This window comes from Lepisma saccharinum, chromosome 6 (genome assembly GCF_977018435.1).
Source record: "Lepisma saccharinum chromosome 6, izLepSacc3.1, whole genome shotgun sequence".
Taxonomy (NCBI): Eukaryota; Metazoa; Arthropoda; class Insecta; order Zygentoma; family Lepismatidae; genus Lepisma; species Lepisma saccharinum.
The window spans coordinates 12,002,293-12,023,166 of NC_139234.1; the positions used below are offsets into that span (position 1 = coordinate 12,002,293).

Here is a 20,874-nt window from a genome sequence, read left to right on the forward strand (position 1 = left end):
AAATAGGGGGCTTCAACATATTAGCTATTTGTCGCATGAGGTTTTACTGACCTGCCAGCTGTAGTGTATAACAGAGTACAAGCAGCCTGCTTGGTACCTGGCAACTTCTGACGCTCTGTGAACATACATATATAAATAGGGGGCTTCAACATATTAGCTATTTGTCGCATGAGGTTTTACTGACCTGCCAGCTGAAGTGTATAACAGAGTACAAGCTGCCTGCTTGGTACCTGGCAACTTCTGACGCTCTGTGAACATACATATATAAATAGGGGGCTTCAACATATTAGCTATTTGTCGCATGAGGTTTTACTGGCCTGCCAGCTGTGGTGTATACCAAAGTGCAAAAGGACTGCTTGGTGCCTGGCGATTTCTGATGCCCCATGAACATACATATATAAATAGAGGGCTTCAATGTATTAGCTATTTGTCGCATGAGGTTTTACTGGCCTGCCAGCTGTGGTGTATACCAAAGTGCAAAAGGACTGCTTGGTGCCTGGCGATTTCTGATGCCCCATGAACATACATATATAAATAGAGGGCTTCAATGTATTAGCTATTTGTAGCATGAGGTTTTACCGACCTGCCAGCTGTAGTGTATACCAAAGTGCAAGTGATCTGCTTGGTACCTGGCGACTTCTGACGCTCTGTGAACATACATATATAAATAGGGGGGCTTCAACGTATTAGCTATTTGTCGCATGACATCTTACCAACCTGCCAGCTGTAGTGTATACCGAAGTGCAAGCAGCCTGCTTGGTGCCTGGCAACTTCTGACGCCCTGTGAACATACATATATAAATTGGGGTCTTCAGTATATTAGCAATTTGTCGCATGAGACCTTACCAACCTTGCTAGCTGTAGTGTACCAGAAGCAAGTGGCCTGCTTGGTGCCTGACAACTTCAGATGGCCATGAACATACATATATAAATAACAAGGCTTCAGCGTATTACCAATTTGTCACATGAGATATCATTGTTTAGTTTTCCTGATCACCTACACAAATAAGACAATCTCAAAGCTATCTGTATATAAAAAAAATTCCCTCCCCCGAAAATCTTTTTTTGTATATAATTAAAGACACTCTAAACCTATGCACCACGCATTGTATGAAGACTTGCCCCTCGTGCGAGAAAAGCATTTCCAGCGCTAATTATACGAGGCATTATCGTACCTACGTGCCTGGCAAGAGTTTGTCGGCTATGGAACTGTGTCCTGGGTGTGGCAAACAATTGTCAATCTTGTACCTCAACAAGCATCGACTCACTTGCAAGGGCACCAGCACCCCTGTGCCACAATCGTCCACCTCGACCAAGAGGAAGGCAGAAGCAACTTTCCTCATTGCACCGCCATCCGCCAAACGCATCAAACCAGCAGTCAAAGCAGAACAGTCTGCTTTCGAGTGTTTGCTGGAGGATTTTGTCCTAACATTGGATGGCTCCTGCGATGTGCATAGCTTTCTGGAGGACAAGCGTGCCACCATTATTTCCATCCTCAGTGATGCACTGGCTACGCACTCTACGAAATTTTACGCATCGTTACGTTGCCAGTATAAAAAGCCATCCAATGAAACATACAGTTTTTGCCATACCTCAAAGGCAAAAATGCTGCATCTGGCGGATGGTGACAACCTCCGAATATCTACAACCAGTTTGTTGAGGAGCTGGTAACCAAGCAGGAGGAGCACCAGGCTACGGGCTGGGGTGGCTTGCTGTGTGGCACACCACACGAACTCTGTGTGAAACTTGCAAAGTTTGTGCCACTGCCAGGGTAGAGTTATATCCGCCTGCCACCTAGCATTAAGGCCAAGAAGGCGATTCTGAACATTCAGAACAATTACAACAAGTGCTTTCTCTGGTTGCTGCTGGCGACATTGCACCCAGTCCACAAGAAAGACCACCCACACCGAATTGCCCACTACATAACATTCGAGCCGGAGCTCGAAGATGCGATGGTCGGGATCCTTTTCCCTGTGTAAATCTCCGACATCGGTAGATTCGAGATGCGCGCGAGCAATGTGTTGGGCCTACAGCTAAGCATCAATGTTTACAGCCTCCCCGAAGAGAAGCATCTGGTGCATTCCATTCAGGTGAGTGACATGGATGATGGGGGTGCACAAGAGATCAACTTCTTGTTGATCAAGAGCGACTCACGCCACCATTACAACCTCGTTCGCATGCTCTCCTGGTTGGTCACAGGTCAAAGAACACCACATCGAGGTGTGTCGAAGGTGTCTGATCACCTTCAATAACCAACAACAGGATGATTACCAGCACTCTCAAGGCTCCTACATTGCTGCCGAGAAGCTCACCCGCAACCTGCACGAATACTCCTGCCCAAACCCCCTGCGGTTCAGCAGTTTTGCATGCACAGTGCCACGGTAGAGCACCCTGCAATCATCATAGCGGTCTTTGAGGCCTTCCTCAAACCCCTGTCCACCTGCAATCCTGATCCTGACCTATCCTCCACCACCACGTACCAGCTCCACGAGGCTTCGAGTTTTGCTGATGTTCTGTTGTGGCGAGACTGGTATGTTGGCCCTAAACCGTACGTATATTGCGGTCCCAAACCAGCAAAGCATTTGCTTGAGATGATGGTAGAGGAGGCCCGAGAGATAGGGAAAGTGTTGTTAGCCCCCAAGCCCATGCTGCCATTGTCCGTCCCCCGACGATCAGCATAGGCATGATGAGGCCACCACCTGCCCTGTCTGCACCAAGAGCTTCACCGTCGACAACAGGAAAGTGCAACATTTTGACCATTATGGCACCAGAAGCTATATTGGTCCTTGGTGCAGCAAATGCAATATGAAGGCCAGGGACTCGCACTTCGTGCCTGTCTTCTTCCACAATGGCTCGGGCTACAATTTTCACCACCTGGTGACGCATCTTGCCTACGACAGAGAACGGATCAACATCCTGGCGCAGAATGAGAAGCGCTACATCAGTGTCAGCAAGTGGGTGTCCATCCCAGGATTGCAAGCGACCATCAAGCTTCGGTTCCTAGACTTGCTGTGATTCCTCCAGGCCAGCCTTGACGCTCTCGCTGGCAAACTGAATGACGAGCAGCTGACTGTTACTGTCGCTAGTCTCTCGAACCTGGACATGGGTCTATTCAGGTGTAAGGGGGTTTACCCCTACGAATACGTCACCAACCCTGCCAATAGAATACATCACCAACCCTGCCAAGTTCGATGAAGAGTCACTGCCTCCTCAGGCTAAGTTCCACAGTCAGCTGAGAGGTTTGGGTGTTACTGACAAGGAATATCAGCATGCCCAGTCCATGTGGGGAGAGCTGGGTTGTCGAACTCTGGGGGATTATCAAGACACCTATCTTAGGCTCGACATGATGCTCCTCGCGGACATGTTCCAGGCACTTCGCTTGACCGCCATGAGCATCTATCAGCTGGACCTGGACCTGGCTTTCAAGTCCAGGACCATCTACAACAAGCAGTTGGCTCTGGTCCACATGGACAGGACCGTGGTGCTCCTGAACAAACCAATCTATGTTGGTGCCACAGTCCTGGACCTCAGCAAGCTGCACATGGTTGAGACACACTATGGCACCCTACGCAAACACTATGACCATGACATCTCTCTTCTATACACAAATACAGACAGTTTGGTATACCATGTCCAGATGGCCGACGTGTACGAGGACATAGCTGCAGTCCCATCCTTGGCTAAGCTCTTCGACACGTCGGGCTATCCCCAGCCTACCAGGTACGGCACCCTGGCCCGGAACAAAAAGGTGCCCAGTAAACTCAAGGATGAGAAGAATGGTGATGTGATTCTCGAGTTGCCGGTCTTCGCACCTAAGCTTACGCAATTTGGGCCGATGGCAGTGTCACCAAAAAGACAAAGGGTGTGGGCAGGCAGGTGGTCCAGGAGTGCCTTACGTTCGAGGACTATGTCGATTGCATCAGAACCAGGTCATCAGTTCTATGAGTGGACCAGCACATCCAGAGCGTCAGCCATGTGTTGACCACCAACCAGGTGAGGAAGGTTGTCCTGGATGATAAGAGATGTGTCCTCGAGTGTGGGATCCACACACTCCCATGGGGCCATTATAAGCTGAAAACCAGCAAAGCCTGCACCATCTGTTGGAAGTCCCCTAATTTATTTCAATCGCTTTTCTATACTCAAACTCTTCTTCTTCTTCTTCTAAAAAGGAAATAACTCCCGCTGTGTCCTACGGGACAAGAAAGGGACACATGCAAGGCCAAAGGGGCAGTTCCCTTGTGGGCTCAAGTGTGATCATTTTTTTTTTTTTTTTTGTTACAGTGTATTTAAAACTGTTCAGTCACTCGCTCGTTCTTGACGTCATACACGAAAGTTTTCTCTGCAATGAGGATGACGCTGCACAGGGTGTCGGCAGGCAGGGCATCGTGGGACTCGCACACAATCTTGATGTTAGTGCGATTGTTGACCACCACCTGCTTCCTCTTCGACGTGTTAATGATGAACATGGGTCTGCGAACTATGAACTCATTGGGGTGTAGTACACATCCATGTTGCCTGCTGTCACCCTCTTGTAGGCCGTGTACGCCTCATACAGTTTCAGGTAGTCGTCGTCTGCAATGTTCAGGTTGTAGTTCTCGCGCGGGAAGATCTCATTCCTCCTGTTCTTGATCTTGCAGTTGTCGAACTGGCTGGAATCTTTCTCCTGGTTGTTCTCCCTCCCCGTCTGGAAGAGCACAACCGCAAACTCTAGAATGTCGTACCAGATGCTGTTGAACTGTGTGGCCACATCAAATTCGAAATGTTTGCCCGAAGCAGGTTTCTGCACGCACTGGTAGATGTAAAACTAGATGGGCACATGGGGATTTTTCAGGATGTCGGCTTTGTACTTGAGGGCGTGGTTGGATTCATATTCTACCATGGGCATGCACAGCTCCATAGACCTCACGAGGCACTTGGCAGCATTGGGTAGTGTGTTGGGAAGCAGGGTGGTCCCGTCCGGACCCAAGGTACTGTACGCGTCATTGTCGTTGGCAGCTCTGTGAAAGGTGATGCGCAAAGTGCCCTTCCACATAATCTCTGCATAGTTGGAGAAGAAACCAGGTAGCAAGCGCATGGGAAACAACAGCGTGTGGCTTTGGGTGTCGATCTTCATGCTCGCTTCGAATCCCCCTGCTTGGTAGTATGCAGCATCGGCCTTGGATAGCTTCAGTGTTCCCACGGCTGTCGAAGTGATACCAGGGTAGTCAACACGAACAATGACAGTGCCATGCTTCCTAACTTCCACCTGCGAGAACAGGTACAGTACAAAGTTGTCCACGAGCATCAGGTTTTCGTTGGTCGGGAAAGCTTTGCCACTCTCTATCTCCACCACGTCGAACTTGATGTACAGGTCAGCTCTGTGAGGGTGGATGTATCCATTCTTGACATCCACATCGACCTCAATCTCTCGGTTCGGTTCGTTGAGGTTGGCGAAGGTGCGAAGGTTGGGAGGGAAGGACTGCTACAAGTAACTTTCGATTTGCTCCATGATGGTTTTTATTTCACATTGATCTCCATGATGGCAGTGGGTGTGGCTCCGTCAAAATCTACCACCTCGTCCTTCTTGTTGCGTTGGTCACCGCCAACTCTATTTTGTCTATGAGATTGCAACACATAGGAAAGTACATCGGAGACAAGGGTGTATAGATGCTTGTCTCCATGAACTCAAGAGTTCGGTTTGAACGGGGCAATGATCCCCATCTGCTTGTGGCTGCCTGTACCCAATGGCAATGGTTGTACCCAATGTGGCAACCCATTCACCTAGCGAGGCATCTAGCGACAAGTCTTCCAAAAGCCACATGCTCCAACTTTCTGTCGGCATCGTTACGTGCGTCGATATCGATATCGTGATATGTAAGCAATGTCGTGTCCAGAGGATTCACACCCTTGTTGCCTCTCTCCAGTTGCTGTTCTAGCTTGATACCGGGGCCGCAGTAATGGTAACCTGGCAGGTGCATCTCGAAGGGCAGCTTCTTGATGATGTCGTTCACGAGACCTTGACCCTCGGCCACATTCACAAATTTCGGACGCAGTGTGTTGATGATCTTGATGAGGTACCTTAAGGCTTCGTTATCGTTCAGAATGAAGTTGGCGAGCTTGGAGTTGATCATGTCCACGATGACCATTTTCTCGTTGTAGAAATTATGATTGCCGGCATTCTCTTCGCCTGTGATGACCAGCAAACAGTCCACGAGCTCCCCACATAGTCAACCCATACAACTCCTTGGGCAGGGTGTTGTACTGTTTGATGGTGCTGCTAGTTTTGACCTGGTTCCATATTGGCTTGATGAGGTTCTTGCATTTTTCGCCGCTGCTGGATTTGACGTGGTTCTGTGTGGTGTCGTTGATTTGGTACAGAGCATCCGTCATGATCAAAATTTCTGTGTAACTTTGGTAATCCTCATTTGTGTAATCTTTGGGTTGCTTTTTGGTGATGAGCTCCCACAGCCACACCCTGCCCAGCTGTTCTTCTTGCCCAAATTGACTTTCACATCGTCACCCTCGAATGTGACTTTCAATTTTCCGATTTTTCAAACTACACACTCATTAAGTTTTATAGTCAGGTACAATTCGAACACCTCGTCATTCTCGAATTTCCCACTGCTTAGGTAATCCCTTGCCAATGGACCCAACTTGACTAGCTTGTCTGAAGAGGTGTTGCCTAGGGCCTGATATTTCGGTGGTGGTGCGAGTTCAAATGGAGTAGTGTGAATGCTGGATATCAGCGTGGATACGGCATAATTTCGAGCAGTGAGCGGCACAAGTTCGTTGATCAAGTCATTGTTTTGCTCGGTGACATCTTTGATTTCTTTACAGAGTCTGCTGATGGCATCGATGATAGGTTGGTCCTGACGATTTTTATCTTTTCGTAAATTCCACGATTCTCAGATTTCTACCCCTTGAACCATTTCGCCAGGTACTCGAAAATCTTCAGGTTGTTGTCTGCAAGTTTGTGTTTGCCATACATACAACGTTTATGTAATGTTGCAACATTCATGAAGTCATTGATTTTGTTTCTGTGTTTTCCATCATTCGGTTTCCTTGTTATGTCAATCCTCACAAATCCAAAGTCGTCCCAGCATGACACGCAGAATTTCGAAAATTCGTTGTAGCTCAAATCTCCACCCACATAGTTGTCATGCAAGTGCTTGAGGTTAGTGAACCCCTTCTTGAATGTGCATTTGAACTTGCTTCTCCTTACCTGGTCTCCTACTTTGTATTTTGGTTTCTTGGTCGTAGGTCGGTATTTGGTACAGTAAATGGTGGAGATCAAACGCACCTCATCGGATTTGTTGACGTCTGCAGGCTTCATGCGTATCGTGTGGTGGACTGAGCTGTTGTAGTCCTCCATGAGTTTTCGCAGTATGTCGACCCACTTGTAGTTACCCTGAAGCATGCTTTCAACTTGCGATTGAAGCATTCCACGATGCTGGCCTTCAGGCCGATGAACATCGAGTAGTGTCAGATGTTGTGCTTTTGCATTAACTCTCAATAAATCGAGTTGTGGAATTCCTTCCCATTGTCCATCTGCAGGAAGTGCGACCATCTGCCAGATTGCCGGAAAATCGAGTTGAAGGCTTTCGTGACTCACACACCAGTCTTGGCTTTCAACGGCAGGGTCCATGTATATTTGGAAAACGTGTCTATGACAGTCAGGAGGTACTTGCGACCCTTATTGACTTTGTGCAAATTCTTCAAGTTACCACTACTCATTTCGATGAGGTCTGCCTGCCACAGGTCGTCAATGCCCTTGGTAATCACTGGCAAGCATTCGTAGTTGACATGCAGGTTTGTGCAGCTCGTCAACGATGGCTTGCTTAGGCATTGAGGAGAGATTTCGCTGGAAGGAAAAGATTACAGAAAACTGGCTATCCTCGGAGTACAATTGTTTGAGTTCGAAGAATAGCCTATCTCCACTTTTGATGTCAACAACAGATAATTGTTCATCCTCGTGTATTTTATATTTGTACCGAAATCGGCCAAGGCAGAATCATGGTTGCTTCGACGGCGCCAAACTGGAGCTTGACGTTTGCGATGATCTGCTGCATGCTTTCCACAAGCCTTAACTTGGAAATTTGGGTTGCAAGGTCATGGACTTGGGTCCCAATATGTGATCGGTATTTGAAGCGCTCTGAATACCCCTTCCTTTCTTTGTATGGTGAAGAGCGCAGGCTCAGGATGCTTTCCATTTTTCCCGTATCTAAATTTGAGAAACCGAACAGTACCGTCGAGGAAGAATTCGTGAGACTGGGTGTAAGAATATAATTTGTAAATATTACTGGCACATTCGCACATCCAATGCCCTCGAACATTCGGAACACTGTGAAGCCTGACAATCTCGACGGAGAACAAATCACGCGATTCTGAATCGTCCAATCCACTCAGCACCGGTTCCAGGTATTCCCAATGGTACGAACAACCTCAGCGTAGCTGAGTTTGATCCTCACATCGACGTACAGCTGCTTGAATTGCTCTTTCAATTGATGAAGCTTTGTACCGAAATCGGCCAAGGCAGAATCCTGGTTGCTTCGACGGCGCCAATCTGGTGCTTGACGTTTGCGATGATCTGCTGCATGCTTTCCACAAGCCTCAACTTGGAAATTTGGGTTGCATGGTCATGCACTTGGGTTCTGATTTCAGCAAACAGCACATGGAGGTCAACAACGTTCTGGTTGGAAGGCAAAGCAGCAACCGTATCTCGAAGTTGTGAGATTTTGGCTTGGATGTTAATGATGTCGTCGGATTTGAGTATTCAGTTCATGGACCGCTTTACAGCTTTCAGTTCCTGCGATGTTGGCATGGTGACCACCGTATTTTAAAGCAACTCCAGAGCCTTTTTCAGAGCATCCAGTTCGGTGGCATCCGCCACAGTGTGTATGGCATCTTGAAGTTGTGCCACATCATCCTGGGTAGGCGTCGATCGCTGCAGCATTTCCACCTTATTCTGTATGTCATCTATCAGGTGGTGGAAATGCGGAAGTTCAGGTTTTCCAACTTGGAGATCTGCTGTTGAACTGTGGCCAGAGTTTCGGCAATGCTGGGCAATTTCAATTCCAGAGATTCCTGGACGTTTGAGAGATCGCTTTTCATGGTTGCTAACGATTCCTCAATGTGGGCATCAGTGCCTTGAATTTTCCCGAAATCCTTGTAAGTCTCGAGCTGGAGTTTGATGTTGGCTACGCTCCAAGGAATGGCATTCAGTTTGCCGGACGAAGGCAGGTAGTCTATGACGTTTTCTAGAGTTCGGAGTTTGGCTTAGACTTCGGCGATGGCCACGTGAAGGGATTCCGTTTGAAGTTCCATCTTGATGTTTTCCAGTGTGGGAATTTCCAAGGATTAAAAATGCTCGCGTAAATCCACATAATCATCCTGAGTCTTGATACTCTGAACAATGGATTGCAGCTTTGTCTGGGTGCTGCTCGTTTTATTCTCTAATCGCTGTCTCAGTTGTTCCACGTTGTTGGTCCGTCCCTTGAGTTCGTGTTCCAACTTGCTAACGCTTACCTCTACGTTTCCGAGGTTGTCTATGGACACGAGATCAGTATACTTTTGCAGCAGGGATTTGAGCTTGGCATCGATTTTGAGGTTGGGGTTCAGGCACTGAGACTGCCTATCTCAGTCTGGAGGCTGGAGTTGAGCATGGACTGCAGGTCTCGCTTCGCAACTTCTTGACCCTGACATCGAGCATAAGAAGCTCGTCACCGTGGTCATCGCGATTCATGTAACCAAAGATGTTGATAGGCATTGCTACTATACTTATTTATTATAGGGTAGGTGATTTGCAACTCGATGAAGAAAGGAATGAGTTTGTCGTAATCACCCAGAAGCTCGACATACAGGCAATCGTCCGCAGACATATCGTACGTGGTGGCAGTGTCCATCTTATCATGCTCGATGCGATAAATATTCTTGCCGAAGGAAACCTTGACTTCACTTACATTCCATAATGCCAGAGTTATAACAATTTTCTCCAAAGAGTGTTCGAATTTAAAATTCCCACCAAGAAGCCCGAGCGAGAACGAGGGTATTTTCTTAAACCTGCTCGGGAGTATAAAGGTTAATTCATGCAACGTAATTTAAATAAGTAAACATTGCTACGTTGTATAGGAGGAATTTTTGCTGGTCAAAAGAACAATTGATTGATTTTATTTTGATTTAATGTAAATTCCTGAAATATGTTTATATATTTGCAAAATCGAATGTTGATAATCAAAAATTGATAAAATCCAATTGTAATGTAATTGTTGTTTCATGGGAGTTTTTGATTACTCACTCTTATTGATTTTTCCATTAACTGTTAATGAAAATCTTGGCAAATCAAAGGATAATATTGGAATATGCTGTTGTGAATAATTGGACTTAGGAATTGCTACAAAGAGTAATTGTTTAAGTCACATGATCAATACTGCTGTTAAACGAGCAGCACTTGTTAATTGATGCATAAATATAAACATTATTGTGAAAGAAAACTTGAATAAAAGTATCATATTGTATTAACTGCAAACTTCTCACGATCATTTTCAACCCGACTCGCAACTACTCAACAAGATGGGCAAACTAAAATTTTGTGTTGTTAGTGGTGACTGTATACTAGATTGTGCTTAATACAAATTGTGCAATGCTCACGCAGACTGGAATATTTCTATTTCGTCATTTTTGGGCAATTGTTAAAACTTTATCTTACAGGCATTTAAGTTGAACATTACAGATTTCGACAATATAACTTTGTTGACTCAACATTTGCATTTCAGGTTTATTTAAGTTTTACTCTCTATTGTCGCCCACACAAATTTTAAGTTCCCTGGAACTTTCAGGTGCTGTGAACAACATGGCAAATACCTCAACTCAAAGGATTTTTGTGCATTATGCTAATTCTGCTTGCTAACATCCCGGCCTCTAATTTTTAATATATGATAGCTTCCCCCTTTATATAATTAACGCAGCAAGCATAACGTTACATGATGAAGCAACATCAGATTGCCTTCCTTCTTGGGACATCTTTTCTGTATTTGCTTTTAAATCTCCATTGGATATTTCTGTAGCAATCTTTATCAAAATGCAGTGCACAAATTTCTATTTTCAGCTCCAGAAAGCACCATCTTGAATTTACCACCATCTAGCAGCGAGAAAAATTAAACTACAGGGAACAACTGTAACACACAAAAAAAAATACTATCAACTTTACTTGTTCAACTAATGTGCTGTATCACTCAGTAACACTAATAGTTTCTTTACAAGAAATGCTTTAGTGTCACCGGACTATATGTACAACCTGTATAATTTTATGTGTATTATTAGGATAAGTTCTAATGTGTGTTATATAAAATACATACCTCAGACATGGAGTATCAAAATCATCTTCAGTTTTCAAACCAGAAAGCTCGATAGGGTTATCTGCAATGAAAATTTCTTCACTCTTAATGAAAATTTCTTCACTCTTAATGAAAATTTCTTCACTCTTAATAGTATGAGCCTCTTCTACAAATTCTCTGTTAATTTCATTTTCCACTACATCTTGATGAGATTTAACAGAGTGTCCTAAGGTTGTGTCAGATGTGAGTTCATGTTCTATCTTGCAAGTTGTTGCAAATTCTTGTGCTTCAAATTTGAGTTCAAAATCAGGCTCTTTCAAATAGGGAATTAATACACTTTCTTCTCTATCACACGTCAAGTTCAAGTTGCTTTTTAAAGGATCTTCCACAGCCAAATCAAATTCCTTTGAATCATTATTGAATGACGATTCAATCTTCATCCTCTCGTCTTCTGCATTTGCTGCCGAAATTTCTTTAGCTGTAGTTGACAGTGTGTCGATTGTCTTGACATTTCTGTTTTCGAGCAGCATGCAATGTTTACTAGATGCCCCATGTTGTGATTTCAAACTGAAATCTGGTAGTTCACTACTAAAAATAGAAAGACATACTTATATAGAGATGGGCAAGATGACATGAATTCTTTTACCAAGTACAATATTATACTTAGTATAAATATAATAATAATTACTTGTAAAAGTAACCCATAGAAAGAAGCAAATCATATTGGTTTAACCTTTAGTGGATGGAGTCTCTCGTGAATGCACAGCCTCTGATGATAGAAACTCTTCAAGTTCACACTTTTCAAACTTTTGGTGCAAAGTAAAAAACAAAGAAAAACCTCGAGAACTATTTGTTGTAGGGAAATGAGTTTCCTTTGAAATGACAAGGCTTGTAGTGTAGGTGACATTTGTACATTGTACCTCCAAATAATGAAAGTTAATCAAAGAAGTAGAAAATATAAATTTTACCTCCAAAAATTGGCATTTGGTATACCCCTGTGACTACCACAATGCACCAAAGTGAATGAGAAATGTATTATGTAGTAGTGGTACATTCTTACAAACATGCAGTTGCATTGAAAAAAGTCTAATATTTCTTGAGGAAAAAAATAACAACAAAGGACTATATTTTGAATAGCCTTACTAGCTACCCAAAATGTGTATTTATTTTCACGCAAACTTTCGAATTGTTCCTCCTTCGCATAATTTTTACAGCACATGAGGCATTATTATCGGGATGACCTTTGTGGTAGACAATTTTCAATCAGTATCCTGCTTTGCACAGTTCATACAAGAGCAAACTACACAGATTGCATGAGAAGTTATTTTACAAATGCCATAAGGATCCACAAACTTCATGAGCTTCAAGAAATGTTCTACTGGAAAAATATGTCTAACAAGTTAAACTAATATGACTTATGGAACATTGAGTTACTGAGTTTTGTTTCTAAGTCTACTTTATGCACATAATGGCTAATCAGGATGGGACCTACAGTTTAAACTGAGATGTAAACCACTGTGTGTCTCAATTGGGTATCGAAACTGAGACCTCTTGATTACATAGCAACAAAGATGCTCAACTAACGGAATGTTCCCACAGACAACCACTGGTGCTTTATATCATGATATGTTAACATGTTTCTCTCCACCGAATTTTATATTCCTATCTTTAGTAATTTCTCAGAAATGGACAAGAACAGTTTTTAAACTCACAAAATTTCACACTCATGCTTATGGTGATATCATTAAGCCGTAACAGGTGTGGCATAGTCACTGGGACCTTCTGATTAGTACAACGCTCTCATTCTCGGAAGTAATAACATGCACTTCTCTATCCTTTTCAGTAGCTTCATATTTTGGAATATCACGTAACCCCCGGTACCACTTCACTCGCTGTATTTTAGTTTCAGAGCAATAGGCACTCATGGGTACCAAGGACTATGCGATGCACTTTAGGTAAGTCTTTTGGTATGAAACCTGGTGCGAGAATCAGATTTGAATACCGTGTTTTAGATGGAAATGTCCTTGCCACACTTAAAGAAGTTAGAAGGGGAAGTGAATTATCAGATATGGATTCTGATAAAAGTGATAATGAAACATTTTCGTCCATTATGCTTTCCCCTTCATTTTGACATTGTGCAGACATTTTTTGTGTGCGACTTTGCTATGTGATTTTGTTATATTTGAGTAACTGCATGTTTGTTCTGTCATAATTGACCAGCATTTCTTGTATCTTACAGTCATATGACAATGTATTTACAGAGACGTTTACAGATACGTCTCCGATTTGAGTAATAAACAATAATAAAATAACAAAAATAGTGGATAAACACTTATCATAATTCCATGAAGAAGGACCAAAATACAAGATATAATTTGTGTAAAATATTAGCTATTATTTCGATTACTCTTGGAAATGGTAAATTCAATTTGGTGGTCCACGGAACCACCCAATGCCCTTTGTGTTACAATCTGGCACCATGACTGTTAGAGGTTAAAAATGTGTCAACTTTCAGTTTCATGACTTCCATGGATAGACAGACATGCAAAACAACATAATTTATATCTCGTTAACATTTAATGTGCAGAAAATGTGAGATCATCACATGTATATGTTTCCGAGATAACAAAACCTCACTTTTAAATGATTGTTGCCTCTCTCGGTCAATGGGACTAGCTGGTCAAGCTTATTTTTGTTGCATAAGTTATTATTTGATAAGTCCATCAATCTACCCATCTGTCTTTATGACTCGAAGAGTTTTATCTCACATCTTCGCAGTAAACATGGGTGGATATACGGAGTGACAGATGCATAAGACCATCATACAAGAGTACTTTCTCACTTTTCCTAATCAGCACATTCAAGGAAAATTCTGTTGATTTCTATTTAGACGCTCGATATTAAAAACTACAAAACTCAGTCTACATGTTCAAAATACTTATAGAATTTTTATTTGATATTTTTTTTACAAAAATTATTATCTGAAAACAAATTAAAAACACTATGTAGCAAAATTTGAAAAAGTCTTGATGCACTAACTTACCAATCTGAATCAGCAATCTTGACACAAGAAGTGATATTTGATATTTCGGTGAACAATTCATTTGAAAAAGCTTCAATTTTTTCTAAGATTTCAATATTTGGCATCTCTTTTCTTTCATGATTCATTTTAGCAAACTGAAAATAAAAAAGCAGAAATTGGTCACATGGACATGATGTAAGCACAAAGAACTAAATGTAACAGAAACAGCACAATACTATATATATTCTTTTCTTGTTAGTTAAAACAGACGTCCATAGTTACAAAAAAACAATGATGATGAAAATATATACTCTAACAAATTCTGAAATATTGGAAACAAATTCAATCTAATAAGAGACAGTGCAATAATACTGGCTGTACGTATCTACTCCGCACAACAGTTGGGATGCTACAACAATGGATGCATTTGCAGCTCAACTCTCCCAACTCATTTTCCCTTTGCTACTATTCCTCAACTCTGTTGTGTCAAAATGATGGCACTGCAGAAACTGTGTGTGCATCGTGCTCCGTGGTAGGGGAAGGGTGGAGTAGACTTCATCTTGGTCAGAGCTGCAGGGATGAAGGGGGAGGCATGCAAAAGTTTCCAGCTCAAGGGTATTTTGTTTGTAGTTCCTTTATATCTGTTGGAAGACGTATTCAGCTATAGGGGCATTCCATGTGAAATCAACAATTAAAGAGGCACTATTCAACCTTACATTTTTTTGATTCCTTTGAAATTTGGTATATTGGAAGGACCACTTGAGGTAGGAAAATATGCAATTTGTAGATCCATATCTTTTTTATTTCCGAAATTACAGTGTTGCAAACTGTTCGATTTTGACAATTTCTTCCACCATCTTGTTAACTTTAAATTACAATATTTCAACAACCAGGGCACATACAGAAGTGATTCGGGTGGTGTTGTAAAGGTCTTTACAAGCTCTTTCACACAAGATGTAGCATGTCTATGCCAGGATAAAAAAAGAATTGAAGGTGATGTAAAGAAAATTTTGGTATTCATTTTTCTCAAAAATGGGTCTATTAATTTTTAAAAAAATTACATGTTATACATACACTATTACTCAATAAGTATACAAAATTTTAAAATGGGATGCCAATGGGATCTGGAGTTATCTTAGATTTAGATTAGGTGTGGGTAGAGTTTGTAGGTTAGGTGATGGATGATAACAGATTTTCATAGACTTTTACTTGTGAATATTAGGAATTTGCCTAACAGAAATCAAATATAATATTGTTTGAATTAATGTACATGAATATGATGTTTAAATTCCCATTTATTATAAAATACAGGGTGACTCAAAAGTCCAGTTTAATAGACAACTCCGTTATTAGTGCATACAGCGAAAAATGAAAAGAGGGGAAAAGTTGATGGAAGTAGGTGAGTTTCAATCTAAAGTAGAGTTGCAAAAGAGGCAGTTTTTTTAAATGGATGTTTTTTTTTCGATAAAAAGCTATTGCATAGTGGTTCACATTCAATTTTATCCCTAGCTTACCGAGGTAAAGAAGGGACATTCAGGCCCACCACATGTATATCTTTTAGATTTTTTAACTGTTTGAAAATAAATCACATTGTTCTCTAGGACATTCCCCATATTTCTATATTACTTTTGCTCATAAAAACGTAAATGTAACGTAAGTAGGAGGCAAAATGCACTTGGTGTATCTTTGAATGCACATACAGAAGTGATTCGGGTGGTGTTGTAAAGGTCTTCGAGACACTCATGCCAGTGACAGTGTACAATTGGTTGGTAATGATGGTAATTATTATATTTAATAAACAATTGCATTTCTACAAACAAAAAGCATTAATCATAGTTATTATGGATTTTGTGACTTTTAGTGAATGATAAAATAAATATATGTGAGACAGTCATGCAATAATTGGTTATTATTTTTTATTAAAGATGCAGTGGAACATTGATAACTCGACCTCGATTGGAAAAAGAAAAAATCAAGGTATCAAGGATTTTGACTTACCAAGGTTCGAGTTATTGAAGGCCAAAATCTCTGACTTCGAGTTATAGAGGTCTAAAGCACATTGACAATGATGGTTACATGCACGGCAGGGTGGGGGAGTTCAAGTCCCGACACGATTGTTGATCACCTGACATTGTACATACGCACACTACACTTTGACTTACCGAGGTCCGTGTGACTAAAACTTTGAGTTATAAAGGTGATTAGAATTTAACTTCGACTCATAGAGGTTTTTCATACTCTCATACTCTACCTTTGAGTTATTGAACTCAAACAGCATCGCATAAACTGTACAACTGTATTTGTCTTATCAAGGTTTTATTGGAGTTGTTGAGGTAAAATTAGTATTTAGTGTTATGGACAATTCAAGGGGATTACAGAAAGTTCGACTAATCAAGGAATTCGAGATGTTGAGGTTCGAATTATCAAGGTTCCACTGTAGTAATTTTTGTAATTATTATAATTAATAAATAACTGCACATATATAATCAGCAAAGGAAGCAGTGATTCAATAACAAAATTATTTTTTTGAATATTAGTGAATTTCGGTGGGTTCCCAAGCTGCTGAATGTTGCTCAAAAAGATGACCGAGTTCGCATTGCTCGCCTGCTTCACACTCGTTTTGACGTGGAAGGGGAAGCGTTTTTGCATCGCATCATTACCTGTGACGAGACATGGGTGCATCATTACACCCCAGCATCCAAGCATGCCAGCATGGAGTGGAGGAGGAAAGGCGAAGGAAACCCCATGAAGGCCAAAGTTCGGTTGTCTGCGGGGAAGGTGTTGGCCACGGTGTTTTGGGACTGGAGGGGGATCCTACTGGTGGATTTCTTACACGAACGTCGGACCATCAATGCACCCTACTACTGCGGCCTCCTGGATCAAGTTAAGGTGCAGTATAGACGCAAACGACGAGGCTGTCCCATCCGCCAGGTCTTGTTCCTCCACGACAACGCCAGACCCCATACAGCAGGTGTTACGCAGCGGAAACTGGTGGAAATGCACTGGGAACCGCTTCCGCATCCACCATACAACCCAGACCTTTCACCATGTGATTTTCAGCTGTTCGGACCCCTCAAAGCACTTGGGGGTGAGCGATTTGTGACCAACGATCAGGTGGAAACCTTTGTTTGCAACTGGTTGGCTACCCGCCCAGCTTTATTCTACGAGAACGGCATCAAGAACCTACCACAACGTTGGAAAAAATGTATCACTAAGGACGGAGACTATGTAGAAAAATAGGATGTGGCAATGTCTCTGTTCCCTTCAATAAATTTTGTTTTTCCGCACAAGGCTCGTTCATATTTGATTCACCCTCGTATTTTCATTGATTTGAGACACTTTTGTGCCAGTATTTTTCCGACCCCATCCAACTCTAATTTAAAGTGCTTGAATTTTCAACGTAGCATGCACCATTCAGGATGTACACTGGTACGAAAGAAATTAGAACTTATTATAAATCCGGAAAGTCTTAATTATCAGTAAGAAGATGTAAAAATACCTCACGCAAACATCACTGTTTCCTCATCAACAAAACATTCCCCAGAGTATTGCCATATTTACTTGTTGCTGGCTCTCCACATGAGGTTCAAAGGGGTGTCATGCTTGAGACCCTCCCAACTACAAAAGCATTTGGGGATGTTTATGCCAATTGGAAAGTATAAAATAGCTCACCACATGGTAAATGGACCAATTCAGAAAGCCCCTTCACACCTCACACATGAGACACAGATGGCAGCAGCAGTCTGCAAGTAAGACTACACTAAACAAATGGCTGGTGGCAAGAAAAGTATAATGTAGTATACAGAAATGAAAATCTATTCTCAAGAAAACATACAAGAAGTAATCGCTATAGCTCCAAAGTATGTGTCAAGACATAAATAGAAATCGAACCATGTAAAAAATGCATGCGTAGCATGATAAAATTGCAATTAAACAAAGGAAACTTAACAGGAAGTTGCAATTCTTTTTCTGGGAGGGGCACAGAAAATGATAAAAGAGAATATGATAAGATGTAACCATGAAAATATCATGTGCAGATGCTTCAACATATTACAAACAGCTTATATACATTGTCAAATGTTCTACCTCCAAATTGTAAACAAATGGATAAATTTTGGCTGTGGTCTACATACAACCAATATTGATATATTGAGAGTCTTCTTGGTCCATGTACAGAATTTGCAAGCAGCCAGGAGAATACAAACGCCAAGAGACAATAAAACCTTACGACAATTTACTCATCCAACAACAAGCACCATCCAAGTATGAAATAAAACACTTGCATTCTAACCTTAGTCACTTTTGGGAGCTGCTTAGCAATAGTCTTCGGTTCTTACTTTTGTTGTTAACAGATAAACATTTTGAATAATAATGGTTACAAAGTAGTTGAATGATTTTCCAAAATATGAATTTATATATATAAAATTTATTTTACTTTGCTACCAAATGACAAATTTATAATGAAATTGTTTTATCTCCATCTCGTTTCTAGAATGCAGTGTTCTATCTATGGCACTCTCAAATCAAGGCTAGTGTTGTGTGCAATTGTCCTATCTGAAATTTCAATAATTAATTACAGCATAAGTACCTAATGAAACAACTTCTTTTATTTCGAGAGACTTCAATATATGTATCAGCCTTTGCAATGATACAAACTTTCAGTGCAGTGGTGACAAAGGTTCAATACATATATCATGTGAAATTTTAAAGAGGGCTCCTCAAAAAATGAAAAACTGGATATAGAGTTCAGTTGCTGTTTAAGTCCACTTGATGCACAGATAGGCTAATTGGGATTGGACCTACAGTTAAAGTGGAATCCGAGCCACTATGTGCCTCCACACGGTATCAAAACCAGGACGTCTTGAATACAAGTTGAGCATTAGCAGATTTTGGTGAAATACAAGCAATTCTATGTTATATGTGTTAACCATGATTACAGAAGATAATAAGAATAATTCATTTAGTATTAGCTCATAACTTACAAGCCCTTGATTTGATTTCTGGTGTCTAGTGCCCCTCCTGCTAAATGCGCCAATCGGCAGTTGTGTTTCTAATGTGAAAAATAGAAAATGTAATGAAAAGTTGGTATAATATTTAGATGCCGTTGCTGCTATCAAAAAAGCTGAAACAAATGCTACTATGCTACTTCTCATGGAGAACAAAACATATGTGTAATGTGTGTAATGTATGCATGAACAGTCAAGAAGAAAAACTCCAATTATATATATTTAAGAATGCATTTTAAATGTCCTTTGCTATAAACAGTGTGCATATTACTGAACGAAGAAATCTACACCGAATAACATACAAGCTTGGTGCTGGTTTGCCGATGGAATTTACGGAATAGATATCTACATGTAGTGATGATAAATGTGAGAGCGATTTTACAATAATGGACAATTCCTGATTTCGTTCATATTTCGCATACTCAATAATTTAGGGCTCCTAATCACGAATCTGCAGTTAAAATTTGGCGCTTACGTGTGGAACTTGCAAAATAATAGGGTCCAGGATGGGATCTGAAAATGTACAATTGCTCATTACTTATCGCAAGATTTTGCATTTCGAATATGTAAAGAACGAAATATATATTCCTGATATTACTACGACCCCAAATGTTAACTATGTTTGCCTAACCTAACCTTGCTGTGCATGGTTTGTGGGGCTATCCATGAATCGTTCGTGGGGCTATCCTTGCATCGTTAGAGGGTGTTAGAAATAGAAAAGCAGTAATCTGTGTATTTGCTTGATATGAGTATTCTGTGCATGTTTTTTGATGTGAATATTCTGTGCATTTTTTTGCGGCATACTTATTCTGTGACCAGCAAGAGAAATGTCGTGTACTGGATGACTGTGTGTGAGATTAAACCTTAATTTAGTTACATTGGTGTCACCTCCGGAAATTTGGACAATTCTTTTTTTATTATTATTATTTAGTATTATTCTAAATTGCAAACGGAGTCCTCTCTGGCAGTGATCACCCTATACTCTCCCTAGGTAGATTTTGTTTCAGGGCCTACAACTTATATCAGAGCATGCCATATGTAATTCCTAAGAACTTTGCAACTGAATAGTGATCATAATGGGACCCCTGTTGGATCCCTGCCTGTGCACATGTGGTACTAAGAACTTTGAATAAGGGCATTCTTTGCCAACACCATACTGGGAAAGTTGAAGGTTAGTTGATGTCTAACCGTCCCAGACATATACAAATACCCATCCGTCTCCGCTAAAGTGATAAATCCCAGGCGTAAGCCCATGGGATATAACATGACCCTTGTTCCCAGGCATAGGATATGGCGTCATCAGCACACATATGGTTTAACTTCCTTTTAATTCCTTTTTGTGGTTTTGCCCTCCAATCCGCCACTATTCCCCCCTCCTTTTTGAGACCCGTGGGCGAGCACTGCACAGAGCAAGGAACCTCCCACTTGCTGATAATCTGACTTTAAAACGTCATGCTCGAAGCTTTTTGACTTCAGTCTGTTACCCTCATCGACACCCTCACCAGAGAGACGATCGCTGAGATTCTTCGGTGGT

At 41.5% G+C, this 20,874-nt stretch overlaps 1 protein-coding gene across 3 annotated transcripts in view; it reads right to left on the bottom strand.

The window, feature by feature from the left end:
- Nucleotides 1-18,094, bottom strand: part of LOC145989240 (uncharacterized) — a 37,044-nt gene extending 18,950 nt beyond the window's left edge. For 2 of the 3 annotated variants that reach the window (XM_083124553.1, XM_083124555.1), the window contains exons 1-3: nucleotides 18,007-18,094; nucleotides 14,356-14,489; nucleotides 11,334-11,900 (exon numbers count right to left, since the gene is read on the bottom strand). In XM_083124553.1, coding sequence (XP_082980679.1) covers nucleotides 11,334-11,900; nucleotides 14,356-14,480 — 692 coding nt within the window. In that variant the 5' untranslated portion in view covers nucleotides 14,481-14,489; nucleotides 18,007-18,094. The other variant, XM_083124554.1, reaches the window with a different exon arrangement.
- Between the last annotated feature and the right edge of the window lie 2,780 nt (nucleotides 18,095-20,874).